Below are 18,663 nucleotides of genomic sequence, written 5' to 3'. Positions count from 1 at the left end.
AATCTGAAGGGATCAAAGTGAATTTGAGCTGGATGCAGCTGACCTCTTCTGACCTTGGAGTGACTGTCCACAGACACCCACTGGTGGCTGCATGTTCACCTAGGGTCTGAAGTTCCTTGAGAAACCTAGATTGGAGTCTTCTCCATCTCCTCAATGCAGCCTCATAATTATTGGGGTCATCTCACTGTTTTAGATTCACAGATGTAATAGATGTCCCGTGCACATCATACCCGGGCTTGCAGGCCTTGCTGAGGCCATCTGGATACTATGTGGCCTTGTCTTTCCAAGGGCTCTTGGGCTCGGTCTGGCCTTGCTGATACATACCAGTCCAGTCTGCTGTGAACTAGCCTCCAAAAGCCCCTGTGTCGATGGCTTGGTTTCTGATGCAGCAATGTTCAGGGGTGGAGCTTAGGAGTGACTAGATCCTGAGGACTCTGTTCTCATGAGTAGAATGATGTCTCCATATGACGGCATTATTGGGAGGTAGGGCACACCTAGAAGGATACATCTTGTCCCTGGTTCTCCTGTGACTCTGCTTCCTGGCTGCCATGAGGTGAGCACATCTTTCCTCTGCCATGATGCTCTGCCTGATTATAGCCACCCTCTGCCACCATGCTCTGCCTCATGACAGCCATCCTCTGCCACCATGCTCTCTCTGTCTCACGACAGCCATCTGGCCCTGGACTGGAGTGTCTGAAACTGTGAACAAACACAGCTTTACTCCTTGTGGTTGTTGATTATACCACAAGAGCTGCCTAACACAGGCTGCGGAGGCCTCCCTAGGACCGACAGATGAATAAGGGCATGGACATTCACTCTATAAACACTGCCAGCTGATCGACACAGGCAGATTCCAAGCTGAGGGTAGAAACGCTTCTGCACAGGGCCAAACTCCAGCAAGTGCTCAGAGCAGAGAGCATCCCTGTAAGCACTCTACCCCAGAGTGAAGTGTAATGGCACTGGAGATGCCCCAGGGAGGGCAGGAGGGGCGGATGGCAGCAGCTGAGTCCCACCGCGCTAAGATCAAAGCCCGGCTCCCAAAGGAAGCTGGTAGATCAGATGCCACCACACCCAAAAGGAGACAGAATCCAAGTCTGGAGACAAGAGCCAGGTCAAGCCAGCCTGGCGGGGATCTAGAGTAGCCTGGTGACAACACTAGAGGCTGAGTGTGGTCCCTGCAGTACCCCACACTCCACCAGGGCTGGTCTCATAGGCAACCCAAGCGTACGGCCACAGCAGCCACAGGCTTGGGTGAGGAACAGGAAAGTGTGTGGTTGCTGTGTGCACAGCAGGAGAGGTGAGGGAGTGAAGAAGCCGCCGTGTGGGGAGATGTTTGTGAGCCTCAGGTGCACCATGAGTCTACAACGCTGGTGTGTGTCGTCATCTTATAGAGAACCAGATCTCTGTGCTGAGAGAGATTGTCTGGAGTTTTATACCAGGTGACAGGCTAGATGCCACCAGACTCAGACACCCCCCCACGGCCCAAGCTTTCTAATCCCTCATCTCCGGCTTTCACAGGCAGAGTCTCTGGCTGGGAACACAGGAAGACCTCCCCGGCCCACAAGCACCAAGCTATGGTTGGAGCACCCGTGGGCTTAGCCTTCGGCAGATGCCGGTTAACTCCAGGCTCCTAGCAACCGCCCTGCTCTCTCAACAGATACACGGTAACGTGGCCATTGCCTGGACACCCCACTTCCACCACAGACTGAAATGATGACCCTGTCTGTGCTCAATAGGACTCCCATTTTCAAACTAAATGGGCTTTTAACCATGGAAATACAGTTTCATTTTAGAAAATTCCAATAAGTAACAAAAACCACCTGAGTATCTCAGCACCTTTACCTGTTCTTTATATATAAAATTTATTTTTTTATTTCATGTGCATTCATGTTTTATGTGCATGTGTGAAGGTGTTGAATTCCCTGAAACTGGAGTTACAGACAGTTATAAGCTGCCATGTGGGTGCTGGGAATTGAACCCGGGTCCTCTGGAAGAGCAGCCAGTGCTCTTAACTGCTGAGCCACCTCTCCAGGCCACCTGTTCTTACTTCTAACATGCCCTTCCATCACATCTCCCTGGCTCAGTGACGCTCCCTCCTCAAACTCAACCGCCAAGAGACAGGTCTCTTCTTAGCCTCTCCATTCAGCGCTGAGCTGGACACGGAGAGTTAAAAGCATTAGTAGTTCCCAGGTTGTAATAAGGACGAGATGCTAGCCCAGGGTCCTGCAGAACAGAACGGCCAGGCGTCAGCACACGTAAGACTAGAAACAAGGAGATGCTTCCGCAGAGTTACATCAGTGACCCCGCACATGCAGAGGAGGTTCACTGTCAGCAGGAATCCCCTAAGAAGACAAGCTGGCGCTTTGGGAAGCAGAGCCAGCCTGGAGCACAGGCCAAGACATGACTGGAATGCAAGACTCCATGGGCCACTCTAAATGCTGAGCTCATGGTAACACCACACGTGTGCACACATGCACTAGCTGGTAATCTGGTACATGGAAAGGGGAGGCTAGACCACAGCCTCGCTCCAGGGCCGCCTGGCACTGTGTGGTGAGCCACCAGGCTCCAGACGGCAATGGAGCAATGCAGGCAAAGGGCCACGAGTGTGGACTCCCGGGCCAGTGTCCTGGGTTCAGGTCCCAGGCTGACTAATGAATGCAGTGTTCTGAGCTGCCCTCGTCTGTGACGTGGGTGCTCTGATGACCACATGTGTAAGGCGGCATCAGGAACTCGGTGAACACGTTGCTGACGGCATGTTTAGCCGCAGTGGCTGGGGAGGCTATCCCACCGAATAAACCCAGAAGCTGGCATGCTGAATCAAATGGAGTTTCTGGACATGCCACACCGGGCCTTGACACTAGGCCTTAGTGACCAGGTAAACCCAAGGCCCCACGGGGTAGCGGCCTCCCTCACTTCTCAACCTGTAGTTACAGCCGTCTTACCCAGCACTCGTGAACTGGAACGAGGGCCTAACTTGGTGTGAAATAAGTGTTATTTATGGGTTGATACAATTTTTATTTCATATAAACCTGATGGAGTCAACACAAAAATTTTTAGAGAGACCTGGGAATTAACCTAAGTGGCAAGTATGGACACCTGAATGCTATTTTCCTGCATTTCAAGTTTTGTCAAGTTTAAATGGGGAGCAGTATAGACTGCTTATTTTCCAGCACACAGTGAACACTTGGTACAAAAACTCCAACAGCAATTTCGTTCTGGTACAAAAGAAACCCACATTTATTGTACAGCAGTATTTTTCTAAAGTTGAGCTGTCTTAGGAAACCAGACTCTAATAATTTTAGGAAATTACAGAAGGGTCAACATTGTGCTTAAACTTTAAAACAGGTTCAAAAGAACCCAGCACAGCACATGACTACTGCAAGGTATGCACAGCCTCGACCGTGGGCGCCACAGTGCCCTGGACGCCCATGCAAACCCAGACAGGCTTCCGGCTGCTTCACCCCCGGCAGCAACAGCTCCGCACGGACCGCACGGACCGCACCGGCCCTTCAGGCAACCCCGGGCTCAGGCACCACAGTCAGGACAAGGTGAGATTTGGAAACGAACTCATTTTGAGACACGCCCTTGTGTTTAGACTGAAGTCTAAGATGGCGATCAGGGCTGCTGTGTGGTACAGAAAAGGTGAGTGGTGCTCCCCTCACCTCCCACCCTCACCTCCCACCCGCCGCGCCATGGGGAGCACGGTGAAGACCCACAGTCCACTGTCTGGGTTCGCAGCACCGCTGGACACAGGGGAAGGAAATAGAACAGTTCAAATATTTTCCTCAAGTAAAAAGCCAAAACATGACAATAAAATTTTGAAAAGAGGATCCGGGACAATCAAGAGCAGGAGACATAAACAGCATTTTACGTAAACGTGTGCTTTTTTTCTCACATGGCAGTATCTACACCACCATGCTTAGATGGATATTCTGACTTTCTAAAGTGTCTGGTTGCAATAAAATTTGCATAAGAAGAATTTGTTCTGATCAACCCCAGAAGAACATGATATTTCAAATAGACAAGCAGGTGACATTAGGAAGTAAAAGAATATTCCTAAGAGATATCAGATCCCGAAGATTTGTCAGAAAACCACCGTGGCTCAGGTTTTACATTGTGTTGTGTTGCGTTTTATATTGTTACCTTGTATTGTGTTGTGTTGCACTGTATTGTATTACATTGTGCTGTGTTGTGATACTGTGGATCCAGTTTTAGTCTATTCTGTATAGCATTATGTTGTGGTGTGGTGTGGTATGGTGTGGTGTCGTGATACTGTGGTTCTGGTTTTAGTTTGCTCTGTATTGTATTTCATTGTGTTGTGCTGGGACACAAGATCGGGTTTACTCTAGTCTGTACTGTGTCGAGGTATAAGTCTTCTAGGAATGCAACTGCTTCTCTTTAGGGTTGTCTTCAAATTCTCATTTTATACCTTAAATGTCACAAGGCAAAAAAAAAATCCTAGATTTTAAAGTAAAACCTTTGTTTTTGTTTGTTTGTTTTAAAGATATCAAATAGTTATCCCAAAAGGGACTTTAGTTGCTTTGTCATTTCTCAGAAAAAGTTATGGACACACTTGAAACTTAAAATCTTGGTTAGGTAAGAAAACTATATTCCCCATTGAGTAGGATTTCGCTGGTACCTAACAACCTTTCAAAAAGTAACAACAGTGCCAGCTCCCACAGAAGCCCATCCACGCGGTCCAAGCCTCGCTCCAGGCAAGCATTCGATAAGGTCCAGATTGCAAGCTGTCGTCTCTGTTCTCACTGTGCAAGCCTATTTCACACGGCTGTACTTACCATCTAGAGTGCATGTTGCATCTAAGTATTTCTAAAGTGCCTATGAATACAAGTATACAAATCAGCACTATAATATCAAGATTATAGAGAAATTCTTTCATAGAACATAGAACAGAATAGGCCTAGAATTGAAGTTAAGCTATACATTTTTTATATTCCTTTCAGCTGATTTCAGAATGCAAGCATAGAGAAGTAATTCTGGTTTAATCGTATTTTAGACAGTTACTGATATGAACAGTGTTAGGAGAATAAAACCAAAAACCTCTTGGTTGTGCTTATTTAGAAAAGGCTGTTTTGAGATCCAAGAATGCAAGGGAACGTGTCCAATTATATAAAACAGCAAGTGAAGCTTGGTGAGTTTAATTATAAAGAGATTGTGCAAATATTTAATGGGATCATCAATTGTTATTAAATGCAAAAATTCCATTCACAATTGTGGCAAATCTGAATGGCAGTCGGGGTTTTAAAAATAGGACCCTGGGCAAAAGTCACAGATGTTACTGGTAAAGGGCCCGAGCCCGACACCCGGCCAAGCTCCAGAACTGGGGCTCTGACCACGTGTTTTCATGGCCTTGGAGGCCGGGTTGTAGACTCCAGCTAGTTTAGTGCTTGTGGCAGAAAGCACTGAAAAGGTGTGGGGAAGAAGCTGTGCTGTGTGCCTGCCTCTCCACCCGGGGATCTGAGATTGCCCATTGCCCGTCTGAAGATGGCTGGGTGCTGCCTTCACAGCCCTGAGTGCACGAGGAGGGATACTCGGCTCATGGCATTTGGTGTGCATGCCAGCGAGGGCATCACAAACCTCGGGCAGGGCTCCCCAGATGTCCCCAGGCCATCCCAGGCCAGCAGCATGACTCCAGCCACGTTGTGGCTGCTCCCAACTGTCCTGCCCTGTGCCTGCTGGTCCTTCTTGGTTCGAGTCTTCACATCTCAGTAAGTGGGGATTTTTGCTACATTCTCATCTAGCGCGGGGAGGTTTAATAATGCTTTTCAAAGGAAGCCACATACTCTGCTTTCTGAATGCTATGGATGTTTCGGGCTTGTCAGCCTAAAGAAGGTTCTAGTAAGAACTCACTGGAACTCCATATCCAGTGGGGAAAGCAGATTCTTCCTTGGATACACAGTGAAGAACCCCAAATGCAGGAGAGCATGGTGAGCCTCTCTTTTGCTTGAGTACCCAGTAATGAGAGGGAGGGGTGTGGGAGGTGCCGACAGCGAGGAGGCCGTGGTGCCTGCTCAGACCGCCAGGCTGGGGTACCCTGCTGCTCTGTGACGCTCCTCACATGTGTTAAAGCTCCCAGGTTTGCACTGTGCCTCACAGATTGACTCAGGGAAATGGCAGATAATGAGATCGCATGAGAATGCCCAATATATAGCAAATTAGGAACAGAGTTTTGAAGAAAGCTACGTAAGAAAGAATTACTCACTATTTTGTGTGTGAAAGAACACACACAGTGTGTGTGGATCCCAGCGTAGTGAAGTGGAGAAGTGTTACAGAAAACATCTTCCTGACTCAGCAGTGAGCTAGTCAACTGTTTGCATTTGCATAAAATGCATGCATCATACAAAATTCTAGTCCGTTTCTCATCTAAGCCATTCTAATGCTTCATACAACCAAACGAAGCAGAATTAATCAAACCTATTAGATTCATTCCTAATCCCTAAAGGACTTGTCTTTTAGCATTTCCATGCTAACTAAAACTATTGTGTTTTTTTTTTCCTTAAGATGTCTGATGTGCTGCCTCCTAAATATAATACCTACAAAACTGAAATGCTTCTCCCTGATCTGCAGACAATCAAGAAGAGGGCAGTGGATGCTCTGGGACCCACCCGGGGCCAGCTCAGTCACTGGAGCAACTTTCTGAGCTAGCCTAGGCCAAGTCCACCTCTCCTTCCCCTGGTTCCAAGAGCCTCCTGGGTGCCATGAGCTGCATGACTTGTGTCCTGTAATTCAATGTGTCCCCTTCACTGTGAGAACCAGGTCTGAGCCCTCCTGGATCCCCACCACCCTGCTGCATGTATGTTCACAGCTAAAGCTGGGCTGGACACAAACTGGAGAGACCCATCTCGCCTCACAGTCACAGAAGCCATGGCACGGCCATCACCAGGGGCCAAGGGGACCTCCAGGGACCTCCTAGAAGCAGCTCCTGAGGCTGCTCTTGTCCTGAGCCAGTTAGGGCGGCAGGCGGAAGGAGGAAGTGCCAGCAACACTGTTTCCTGAAGTGAGCTGCTTCCCTACCCGAAACCAACTGAACAGAGGTGTCAGGTGACATGCCAGAGGGAAGCTGGGCAACAGCCTTCACCACAAAGGATGAGCTACCGGTAAAACAGGGTCACCTCCACTCTGGGAAGCTCCTCCATGCGACCCATGATACTCGGTGGTCACCACCGCTCTCAAAGTTCTCAGTGAAATTAAGGCTGGGTCACAGCTCATGACACCAGATGCTACATAGAAAGCAAGATACAAAAGAAAACGATGTCATAGCTACAAGGTAATTTTAAGGGTAACACTAATTAGCAGCCCCCTGGACTGCTACGGTTGGTAATAGGGCTTGGAAAATGCCAAGAGTGTTGGGAAAAGGACACATCAAATCAAAGTCCAGAAGCTCAGGGTGGATCCCGGCCGGCCGGCCGGCCGCAGTGCCCAGCTGACTACACAGTGGTCTCCATGGTTTCGATCACTTCCAGATCCGACTGGGACGGGGAGAGAAGGGTGCATTCGTCGGGCTCCCAGCTGCTCTCGGGGCTGTAATCTTCCTCGGAACTCAGCTCTGCCCCTTCCTCTGTGTCCTCGTCACAGGATTCCACATAGTGAGCCCCCACGGCATTGATCCCCGAGTCCTCAGAACTGGAAGGGGAGGAGCAGTGACCCAGTTTCGGGGTGTCACCCTCCTTAGAAATTAAGGCATCGTGTGCAGAGACCTCCTCAGGGCTCATCTTCTGGGAATGGGGCGCCTGCTGCCTCTGCACATAGCACATCTTCCCGTTGATACACTTAACCTGGTAGTTGTCGATGAAGAGATCGGAAATCATACAGTACCTTGGCGACTCCGGGGGAAGCGGAGGCTGGAAGACAGACGCGAATTTCAAAAAGTGTTCGGTGAGCGAGACTGAGATCTGAATGGTGTTCGTGGGCTCTCGCGGCCGTGCGGGGATCTCCGTGCTTGGGAGCTGCTCCACGGGGGTCATAGGCTGATAGACATATTTGCCTGTGGGACACACGAGACACAGCTGAAATCCACACCCACTGCACAAACTGTTAGCAGAGCGGCAACATCAAGACGGGAAGGGTTAACGACACTGTCACTCGGCACTGTCACATCCATTTCAGACCCAGGGTGGCACAGTCATTCCCCTGCCAGAAACCCAAACTACGTCCTGAAATTTAACTTAGTAGATACTCGCATAGAATGCCTACCCAGCATGTGTGGGGCCTTGGGTTCAACCACCAATACTATGAAAAACATTGAGCGGCCCCCAGGGGTCCGGAGTGGACAGACAGTCCTGTAGCCCTCCCTCTTAAATGATTCACTCATCACACTGGACACGGTGCCCAGAAACAGCATGGAAAACACAAGCTGAAAACAGTGTACTTTTCTGAAAACAGTGTACCACAGATTTTTGACTTCATTTTTATCTCTAACAACAGGTTAATACATGTTGATATGTTTAAAAGATCTAGAGGCACTTCAGTGTGCCACCAAAACTACAGGGCACCTTCCCTTTCTAGCTTTCAGTGTTTTGACTTTGTTACGAGGGATGGAACCCGGAGGTGAGCATGTGCCTGCCACTGAGCTAGACCCGAGGCCCTAGGTGAGATGTTCGAGTCAGTATACACACATTTATTGAGGAGGTAAGCGCTTACTGGGCTGTCCTGGCCACCCTGCGCAGTTGGCGAAGGTGGAATCTCTCCAAAGACCCAAAGTGAATCACGTGGCATGAGGAAGAGGTGCCTCCCGGACACTGATGCCACGGCCCCTTCCTAACCCAAACCAGGCAGATGCACACAGGGAGCCAAGCGGCTCATCTTTAACTCTTCTCCTCTGCCCTCAGCCCTCAGCTGCTTCTCAGTGAAGCCTCGTCTGAAGGAATCTGATGTGTCCTTTTCCATGCTCTCTTTACGTTCATACATTTGGGAAGCCTTTCAAGAGCCAAATGAGAAGGAAATAGATTAAAACCATGCAGTTTGTAAGTCTACAATAATTATAATGATTATACTATTATTATTAGAGACAGGGTTTCACTATGTAGCCCTGACTGTCCTAGCACTCACTCTGTAGACCAGGCTGGCCTCAAACTCACAGAGTCACCTGCCTCTCTACCTCCCAAGTGCTGAGATTAAAGGCAATCACCACCATACCCAGCTTGAAATTCTAAAATTATGTCAAAATACAAAGCTAAAGGGGGTCCGGGAAGATGTCTCATGATAAAAGCACTTGCAATGCAACCCTGATGGCCCGAGTCGGGATTCCCAGAACCCATGGAAAAGCAGGTGTCATGGCATGTGTGTAATCCCACACTTGTACAGAGAGAAGGGAGGCAGAGAGAGGAGACACTCCAAGGAGCGTAAGGCCGGCTGACCTAGAGTACACAGAACAGCAGCAAACAAGGAAGATCCTCCCTCAAACAAGCCGGTGATGGACACTCAAAGTTGTCCTCTGACCTCCACATGTGGGTGGGTGATGGTACACACACACACAATTGTCTATCTATCTATCTACCTATCTATCTTATCCTATCCATCCATCCATCCATCCATCCATCCATCCATCCACCCATCATCCATTTATCTATCATATCTACTTTAAATGCTAAAGTAGGGGAAGCCCTGAAAACTCGACACAGAAGCCACGGCTCTGGACATCCCTGTGTTCTTCCGATTTGGATGAGTGGACTTACTCAGGCTGGGTTTCATCCTTCACACATATTATGGCAGCTTTTAAGCCTTAGTGCCACTGGGATTTGGGGCCAGATCATCCTTTTCTGGGGTTGTCCTGTGCACTGCAGGAAAGCTAGCCTGGCCTCTGCCATTCATTCCTTCAATGTCAGAACAGCTCCTCCCTAGACCATAAAAAATCCAGATATTGTCCAAGACCCCAAGGGGCAGCCCTCTTCTAGTTGAGGATGGAGGATTTATGGTACCTCTCCTTGTAAGCATCTCTTTGCAAGGACGTCACTTATGTTTTATGTCTTGGTCAGACTGGGAGTCCTCACATGGAATTATCTTCATAAGGAAGACTGTCTCAGGTTTTATAATGTTAAGACAGGGAAGAGCAGCGACTACATGCAGGACTATGTCCCACCCTCTTCCCGTTCCCTCCTTTGTGAGCTTCCTCATGCTTTGGTTTCTCTCCTCTTGGTTCTCCCGCCTTCCTGCTTCTGGGCTCCTCTCCTCCAAAGCTCTGTTTTCCCTTCTTGAAGTATGGCACTCGGTAAGAATGCTGGGCCCCCACATTCACGTGTTAAAGTTCCGATTACCAACCTGATCTTCAGGAGAAATAAGTAGATCTATGTGAGATGGTAAGAGTGGACCCCAGTGGGCTTCATGTTCTTAAGAAGAGGAGGAGCCCAGGGCCTGTTCTCTCTTCAGCTCTGTGACCAGGATGAGTGTCAACAGACACTGCATCTACTGCCCTCTCATGTACATGTACACCCCCTCCACGTACCACACAAACACCACATATACACATCACACACACACACACACACACACACACACACACACACACGCATCACCATATACACAATACATACATCACCACACACACCCACACATGCATCACACCATACACACACATCACACCATACACACACATCACCACACACACATCACACCATATACATACACCCCCACACACACATCACACCATACACACACATCACCACACGCACATCACACCATACATACACATCACACCATACGCACACACAGTCTGTTGAGTGCCTTGCTCCAGCATCTGCCACAGTGCTTTGAGGCAGGGTCTCTCAATGTTTTAGTTAGGCTAGCTGGCTGGCAAATAAGCCTTCCTGATCTGCCTGTCTTCACCCCTCTACCCCTCAATACTGGGACTGCAGGCACATCCAGGCATGTTCCCGTGGGCCCTGGAGATTCAAACTCGGGTGCCCCTCTTCCACGGCAGTGCTCAGTCTGTGGCATTGTACTCCAGCGGGCTGGACTGACCTAACCGTGCAGTACAGGAAGAGACCAGCTGGAAGATGCACTGCGCTTCAGAGCACAGCCCGGCCTCACTCTGAACCAGGCAAAGTCTGTGATCCGGGAACACAGATGGTAAAGACAAAGGACGATTAAAGAGGCCGCAGCTCCGAGACAGATTATCATACAACACTGCATTGTGTGATCGCTTTACAGAAACAGTGAAAGCACATTGGGAGGCACGGCACAGTGTAAATCGCCTGCAGAGCAGGCACATGGCCCTGGCCTCCATCTCCAGCACCACAATAAATAAGTTAAAAAAAGAATTAAATACTCATAGGAAAGTCCTGACTTAAAGAAGAGCAGACGGAGAATCAAGCATCCCAAAATTTCCCTTCTGGACACACACAGAAGTACTAGAGGCCGCGACTCAGGGAGCAGTGTCTACACACCTCTGCACATACAGTGCCCTTCGGGCTGCTTACAACAGCCCAGAGATAGAAGCCAGAGAAGTGTTCATCAACAGACAGATAACAGAAGCGGAAGTGTGCACGTGCAATGGAACACTAGCGTGCCAAACCAACATGGGTGGCTCCGGAGGTCACTGTGCCAAGGGAAATAAGCCAGTCACAGCAGTGAATACTCGGTAATTCCACACACGTGAGGGGCCCAGAGCAGTCAAGTCCATACAAACGGAAAGCAGGACCTGTTTTCGGGGGACAGGGCATGAGAAGGAACTATTGCAAGTAACTTCAGTTTATAGGACGCCAAGTTGTGTGACGATGCACGCTGGAGGCAGCTGGTCAAAATGAATGTCACTCAACGTGTATACGAAAAAGTATCCAGTGACACCCGTCACTGGGGACACACAAGTCAAGGACGACGAGAATCAGAACGGCTGCTATCCAAGGAGGGGAAAACAGCCAACGCCGTTTTGGGGAGGCTGTCGAAAAGTGGGCTCTCCCGCACTCCTAAGAAGGATGAAAATGAATCACCGTGAACGAAGACCGCACGAAGGTTACTCAAAAAGCTGAAATAAGGCATATTATGCAGCCACGGGAGAGTGCAACGGACAGTGTGATGCTGAGTAAAATAAGGAAGGCATAGGAAGATGACATGGCACGCTCTCTATTATATGTGCAAGGGAAGAAGTTGATTTCATAGAAGCAGAGACTATTACTAGCGGCAGCCGGGACATTGGAAAGCACAGGATGGTGGGCAGACAGTGGGTTGCTAATGAGTGCTATTGGATGGCAGTGATTTCTGATGTTCAAGGTACAATAATTATGGTTGACAACAATTGACTACTTCAAAATAGCTAATGGAATTCTCAGACAAAAAAAAAACATGTCTGGGGTATCAGATATGTCAGTCACTCTAGTCTGATTAGCACCCTGAAATGTCACAGTGCACTCCATAAATTTAAAATAGATTTAAAAGCTGACCAGAAAACGAAAGATAATTTTCTTAATTTTTAAAAAGATATCCATTTAAAATAATGAAACTAATTAAAACATGAGACATGATTAAACACACACAAAAAAGCAACTGTGACCAGCAGGTGGGAAACGTCTTTCAGACATCTCACTTCTTTTGGGAGGAATCTCAGTCAATGTTTTCAGCCACTTCTCGAAGATCAATCAAAACCACTAAGCAACTCCCATGAGTCTTTGGAAGTCTCTATTGATAACATTTCTGACTTGGGCAATACAACACCTCAAGGAGACACGTAGACGTACATAGGAGATTTGTGTCATCTTGCATAAACAGAAGCAAGAGAGCACTGCACTGTCGAGCTAGCTCATGTACGAGAGGCCATCGTCTAGAGCAAGGCAACAGGCTCCTTCCTTCCTTCCTTCTCAGGGCTCATGGTGAGCTGGTGCAGGCTGTCAGAGGACCACCCACCTCACCTAACCCTCCCTGCGTAGCACCGTGTGATTACACAGCAGAAATAGTTTTTTGAACCTGTTTCTTTTTTACAAAGGGAAGAAAAAACAAAACCAAACTGAAACAGTGAAACAAATCCATCGGTAGCCACACGAGTTTCCACGCCCCGTCAGTCTGCTCCTGGTTACGTTTCGTTCCTTTGTTTAATAGCCATACACTTGAAACTTTAAAAAAAAATCCTCTAGGAGGGAAATAAGCGTTTTGCATTTACAGATAACTTTGTGTCTGATAAATATGTGTTGCCCTTAACATGTGAAACACACGGCTCTCAGAAGTACAGAGTAATTTTAAAATTAGCCCAAGTAAAATACAGTTAGGAAGGTAAATCTGCACAGGAAAGCCAGGGTGGCCTGAGGCAGACTGCACCCGGCTCTTGCCCTTGCTTTTCATCTAATCACAACTGTTATGTTAGGCTGGGGGTATTCAATATGTGGAAGGAAATGCTGTCTAGTAACTGTTACAGTGTGGACCAGCCACTGAGTAGAAGTGAATGGACACAGCGTTCCAGGAGCCTGACTCCCCACCCTGTCCACAACAGTGTGCATTCGAGCATTTCTGTCCTCTGCCCAAGGAGCACGGTACAGTTCACACTTCACAGCTGTGCTGAAACCCTAATCAGAAACGTAAATGTAAGCAAGACTCTAGTTTCTTCATTTACCGCCCACGCCATCTTTAGTGGATCCTAGTTCATAGGAAGTAAGTCCCCGGTGGGACAGACGGCCGGAGCATGGCATATCTACTCACTGAACAAGTGCTTAGCAAATGGCCACTGTCTTGGCTAAGTCACACGACACAGGAGGAAGACAAAACAGAGCGGTGTTTCTGGAAGCATTTGGATTGAGACAGAATGCGAAAAAGGAAAACCAAATCAGGGCCTCGTAAAACACAGGCACATGGAGGGGCGCTGCAGAGGCTGAGGAACGGGATCTGGGCTCCGGGGAGCTCCGTCAAGGCTCAGGTGACTGTGTCTGGAGCCAGGGTGAGGCAGCTCAGTGTGGGGTTCTGACACGAGGACTGTAGCTGGGCGGGTCCTGGAGCGCAAGACCAGGGCACCCAGTGTGGCTGCCACAGTGAACTGTGGCGGTCTCAGAGAGGAAGGACGCACAGAGAAGTGGAAATGTGTGCTGATGAACCAGGAGGAAAGGAGAGGGAAGACGAGGCTGTAACAGACATCGGGCTGTGGTGCTCTCACCGAAGTGGTGGTGGGAACGGAAACAGGAGGACATACCCACAGGAAGGTGGCCACCATGGGGCGACGTAAAGTCTGGCGTGCTCTTCATCTGCTTCTGGGTCTTGTGAAGTTAATATTCTCGCCTTCAGTTTTCCGCAGTGCACGTGTGGTTTAGATATTGACCTCAGACAGAGGCTGAAGGACTCACATGAAAATGTCTCCAAGCCTCAGCTGAGTGCCCAGAGCACTGTACGCCCACTGTTCTTGTTTACAGAAGGTGGCACTGCCCACCTTACCAGGCCACCCTCTGGCCAGCCTCAGACCTCTGCTACACCCTATGTGCAGAGTCCTCCAACCGACTGACTCCGCGCTGTGACACCCCACTTTCTTCACCTGTGACCCACACCACTTTCATACTAATCAAGTGACACTAAACTGTGTGTGCCAGGCACTGGGGACATGGGGCCTTGAGGACAAGGCTATGATTGGCCCCTGAGTCACTGCGCATTCCGTTCAGGAAGCCTCCCACTCAACAGGTCATCGCAGGAAAGACACGTACTTACAGACTACTAAGTGTGGTGGGCACCAAACGATAGGAAGGCCCAGCCACACCCTGCTACACTAACAACGCTGACTGGCCTGTGCAGCCAGGGACAGCATCAGGGAGGCAGAATTCAGTGCGTGTCACCTCAGGACAGGGCCAAAAGGGCAGAGGAGGCCTACGGCGGCGGCGACTGGATTAAAAGGGTGGTGGAGGCCACATGAGGCAGACCCGAGGGAGATGCTGGCAGCCGGAGAGCGGTTCTAAGGAGAGGCGATCCTCCCATCTGCCTTTGTCTTCCTCCACCTCTGATTCTCTCCCGGAAGGCCACAGGCAAATCCAACCAAAACCTCCAAGCAGGTGTCAGCTGTGGAGCTGCACCCTTCTCCAGGATCCAACTCCCGTGTGGCTTTCAGTCAACTAGGTTTGAGATGGATGGGGGAGGGAAAGCAGGCATGCAAAGCAACCTGCATGGGGCACCCTCTTTAACAATGGACTTCGGCCACCCCTGCTGCTCTGGACCACATCTCAACCCCTCTCAAGTACAGCACCCAGTGAGCCTGCCAAAGCCAAACATGGAGGAGCTCCCCAGCTCACACAGGAATGCCCTGCAGCCAACCAACAGGGATGGTGAAGTCCTAGACTCTCCGGACTATGTCGAGGCTTTCGTGAAGCCTACGGGATTTATGGGAGATACATGGCAAACACTTGTGGGGTGGGTTCAGGAAGAGCAGAAGTAGACAGCGCATCCCACTCCCAAACATCCACACACACTGCAGCAGAGGGAAGCAATGAGCTGTGGCTACACACTTTATATAGGGTTCAGAGAAAAGCAGAGAGCCAGAGAGGGCTCCTCAGAAAACACAGCCTGCACACGGAAGGAAAGCGAGGGGCTGAGGAAGGGAATGTCAATCAATGCCTTATGCAGAAGCCTCCAGTGCGGGAGTGTGGGTAAGCAAGGGATGGCGAGAAGAGCAGCCTGGCTGGAGCAGTGGACTCTCCTGTGACCAAGACCAGCATTATCACCCAGATTACTAAGAGCAAAGCTCTTCCTTGTCTTGAAAGCTGGGGTATGGTGATATTTTATTTGTACTGAAATGTGATTTTAATTTTATGTTAATAAATAAAGTTGCCCTGGGGTCAGAGCTATTAGAGCCATAGCAAGAGCGTGGTGGTTAGAAGAGCTAGGTAGATTTCTGTGTGTTCAGGGATACAGCCAGTATTGGAGACATACGCCTTTAAGACCTGGAGGGTGGTACTTACAGGCAGTGATGAGGCAGTCATGTGGTTGGGTTTACAACCAATGAGAAGGCAGAACAGAAAGACTATTTAAACACAGACAAACAGGAAGTAGCTCTCTCCGGGGAAGTTAGGAGCACCGCAGGAGGTAAGATTTTATCTCTGAGCTCTGACCTCTCGGCTTTCTCTTTTACATTGGCTGTGTTTCTTATTTTAATAAGACGATTGGTTACATCTACACTGGGGTGCCAAAAAGCCATTCTGCCGGATAAATCGGCACAACAGAACCCTTTGAACATGCAGACACAGGCAATTCCAGTTAGAAGAGACACTATCCGGGGTGAGTTCAGAATCACTGTACTATGTAAGTCTGGCTGAACAGACTGAATACGGGTGGTGCAGAGTGAGAACTCTGGTTTCTAGTTCCTTTTAGAAAGCTATGCAGGGTGGTTATAACTGTCAACTTGACACAACCCAGACTCTCTTAGGAAGAAGTTTGTGTTTGTTTGTTTGTCTAGACAGGGTTTCTTTGTGTAACAGTCCTGGCTGTCCTGGAACTCAAATTGTAGACCAGGCTGAACTCAAACTCAGAGATCCACCTGCCTCTGCCTCCTGAGCGCTGGGACAAGGATGTGGCCACCACCACTGGGCAGGAAGAAAATCTTATTTAAGGAATTATCTAGATCAAGTTGGCCTGTAGGGGAGTATCTTGATAGGTAACTGATCCCACCCACTGTGGGTGACACCATTCCCTAGGCTGGGCACTGGACTGCATATGAGTGAAGAAAGCTAGCCAAGTGCAGGTAACACAGACACGTTAGTTTTTTGTTTTTTGTTTTGTTTTTGTTTTTGTTTTTGTTTTGCTCTTGACTGTGGATGTGAAGTGACTGGCTGCTTGAGATCCTGCCCTGACTTCCCTTCAGTGAGAGACTGTAACCTGGAATTGTAAGCCAAATAAATACTTTCCTTCCCCAAGCTGCTTTAGGTTAGGATATTTTATCGCAGCAAGAGAAATGAAGCCAGAAGAGTAGACAAACAGGGGTTTTGTGTAGGGACGATGTTGATTGACGTTGAAGTCCACCGAAGTCCCACTTCCCTGCAGAACGGGTGGAAGGGGGCAGGGGGCAGGAAACAGCTGAGGGAGTCCCTTCTGCAGGCTGGCCCACTGGGGTTGACACCATGTCCAGAGAAAGGCCCTCTGGTAGGACAGTTTGCAGTGTAGGAAGACACACTCAGAGGGAGGGAAAGGGGGTAGCCAGGGTGAGAAAAGCTGTGTGTGTGTGTGCACGTGTGCATGAGTGTGTGTGATGTTAGGAATACTAAAATCGGAAGGCACTGTCGCCAATCTTTCTAAAATAATATGCCTCCACCTTATAGACATTTTCTAAGATCATTCTGCCTCCTACCTCTCGGCAGAGCCTGAGTCACCAAACTGGACAGCAGATCCCTAGAACTGCAGTTTGAAAAGTCCATTTAGAAACAGAAAAATAAATGCCCGCAGTGGGGAGCAAAGCCGAAACAGCCTGGCGATCCTGGGGTGGCTCCCTCCCAGGCCACCAGCACAAGGCTGTAGACCTCCACAGACCTCCCGAGACGTTACCCGAAGCCACTCATTCGACGGACAGATACCTCTGACATGCTAAAGCAAGGGAACAGGCACAAGACATGTGCCGTGCTTCTCCACTGATCTGGGGACGAAAAGTGCAGATTCACAAGAAAAGGACACTAACTTAGACGGGCTGATTCAGGGACAGTGAAACCTCCTGTGTCTGCACTTAACACGGCTCAGCAGGGCGGGGGGGGGGGTGGTGCTCAGGATGTGTACTGCATTTTAAATATCACCTGTAAAAGGCTATTGTTTATAGACACCATGTCTGTCCGTTATTCACAGGCCTCATTTCCAAAACTATACTAACTAATATAGGATTCTGGAACTGTATTTTGTAAAAATCAGGGGCTGGAGAGATGGCTCAGTGGCTGAGAACTCTTGTTACTCTTGCAAAGGACCTGGTTTTATTCCTAGCTCCCACATGGTGGTTCACATCCACCTGCAATTCCCGATCCATGGGATCCATGGCCTCTTCTGACCTCCCCAGGCAGGAAGCATGCTTGTAGTGCACACATCATGTCCTCAGCTAACTGTCGCAGGCATGGAGCATGCATGTGGTACATGTACATACATGCAGTCAAACACTCCATATACATAAAATAAAATGAACACATCTAATTTAAACATTTAAATATTAAATAAATTTTTAAATTAAAAAGCCATAATATTAGTGCACACTCTATCAATGAAATATATTTTTATATCCAAACTATATATAACTAAATATAACCAAACTATTACCATTTATGAACATAAATTACATAGTCTTTAATTAAATAAAACATGTATCATGTTGTTGTATTTTGTTTTCAATCAAATGCAATAATTACCTGAATTTTCTCTTACAACCTATAGTTAGGTTAGCCATTTTAAAAATTGGGTGCCACTGGAGACACCCTAAGAATTAGGGGCAAAAAGTAACAAAGAGTGTCTACTTCACTATCTATCCATTTAACCAGTACTTCGTGAGGGCAAAGAAGCCCACACAGAGGCACCAAAAGCCAGCGTGATTGGGCCTTTGTCCAAGGGCATCTTCCTCATGCACTTATGCAGTCAAGGACGTCTTCCTCATGCACTTATGCAGTCAAGGACGTCTTCCTCATGCACTTATGCAGTCAAGGACGTCTTCCTCATGCACCTATGCAGTCAAGGACGTCTTCCTCATGCACCTATGCAGTCAAGGACGTCTTCCTCATGCAGCTACGCAGT

General features: G+C 48.6%; 1 protein-coding gene across 1 annotated transcript in view; it reads right to left on the bottom strand.

Moving 5' to 3' along the window:
- Positions 1-1,859: 1,859 nt before the first annotated feature.
- Positions 1,860-18,663, bottom strand: part of C12H3orf70 (chromosome 12 C3orf70 homolog) — a 47,980-nt gene continuing 31,176 nt past the window's right edge. The window contains exon 2 of the mRNA XM_006987732.4: positions 1,860-8,002. Within this exon, the coding sequence (XP_006987794.1) occupies positions 7,446-8,002 (557 nt within the window). The 3' untranslated portion in view covers positions 1,860-7,445. The remainder of the gene's footprint in view (positions 8,003-18,663) is intronic.

The sequence above is a fragment of the Peromyscus maniculatus genome, chromosome 12, assembly GCF_049852395.1.
Source record: "Peromyscus maniculatus bairdii isolate BWxNUB_F1_BW_parent chromosome 12, HU_Pman_BW_mat_3.1, whole genome shotgun sequence".
NCBI lineage: Eukaryota > Metazoa > Chordata > Mammalia > Rodentia > Cricetidae > Peromyscus > Peromyscus maniculatus.
Note: the sequence above shows the minus strand (reverse complement) of the source record. Positions and strands in the feature narration are given on the sequence as shown.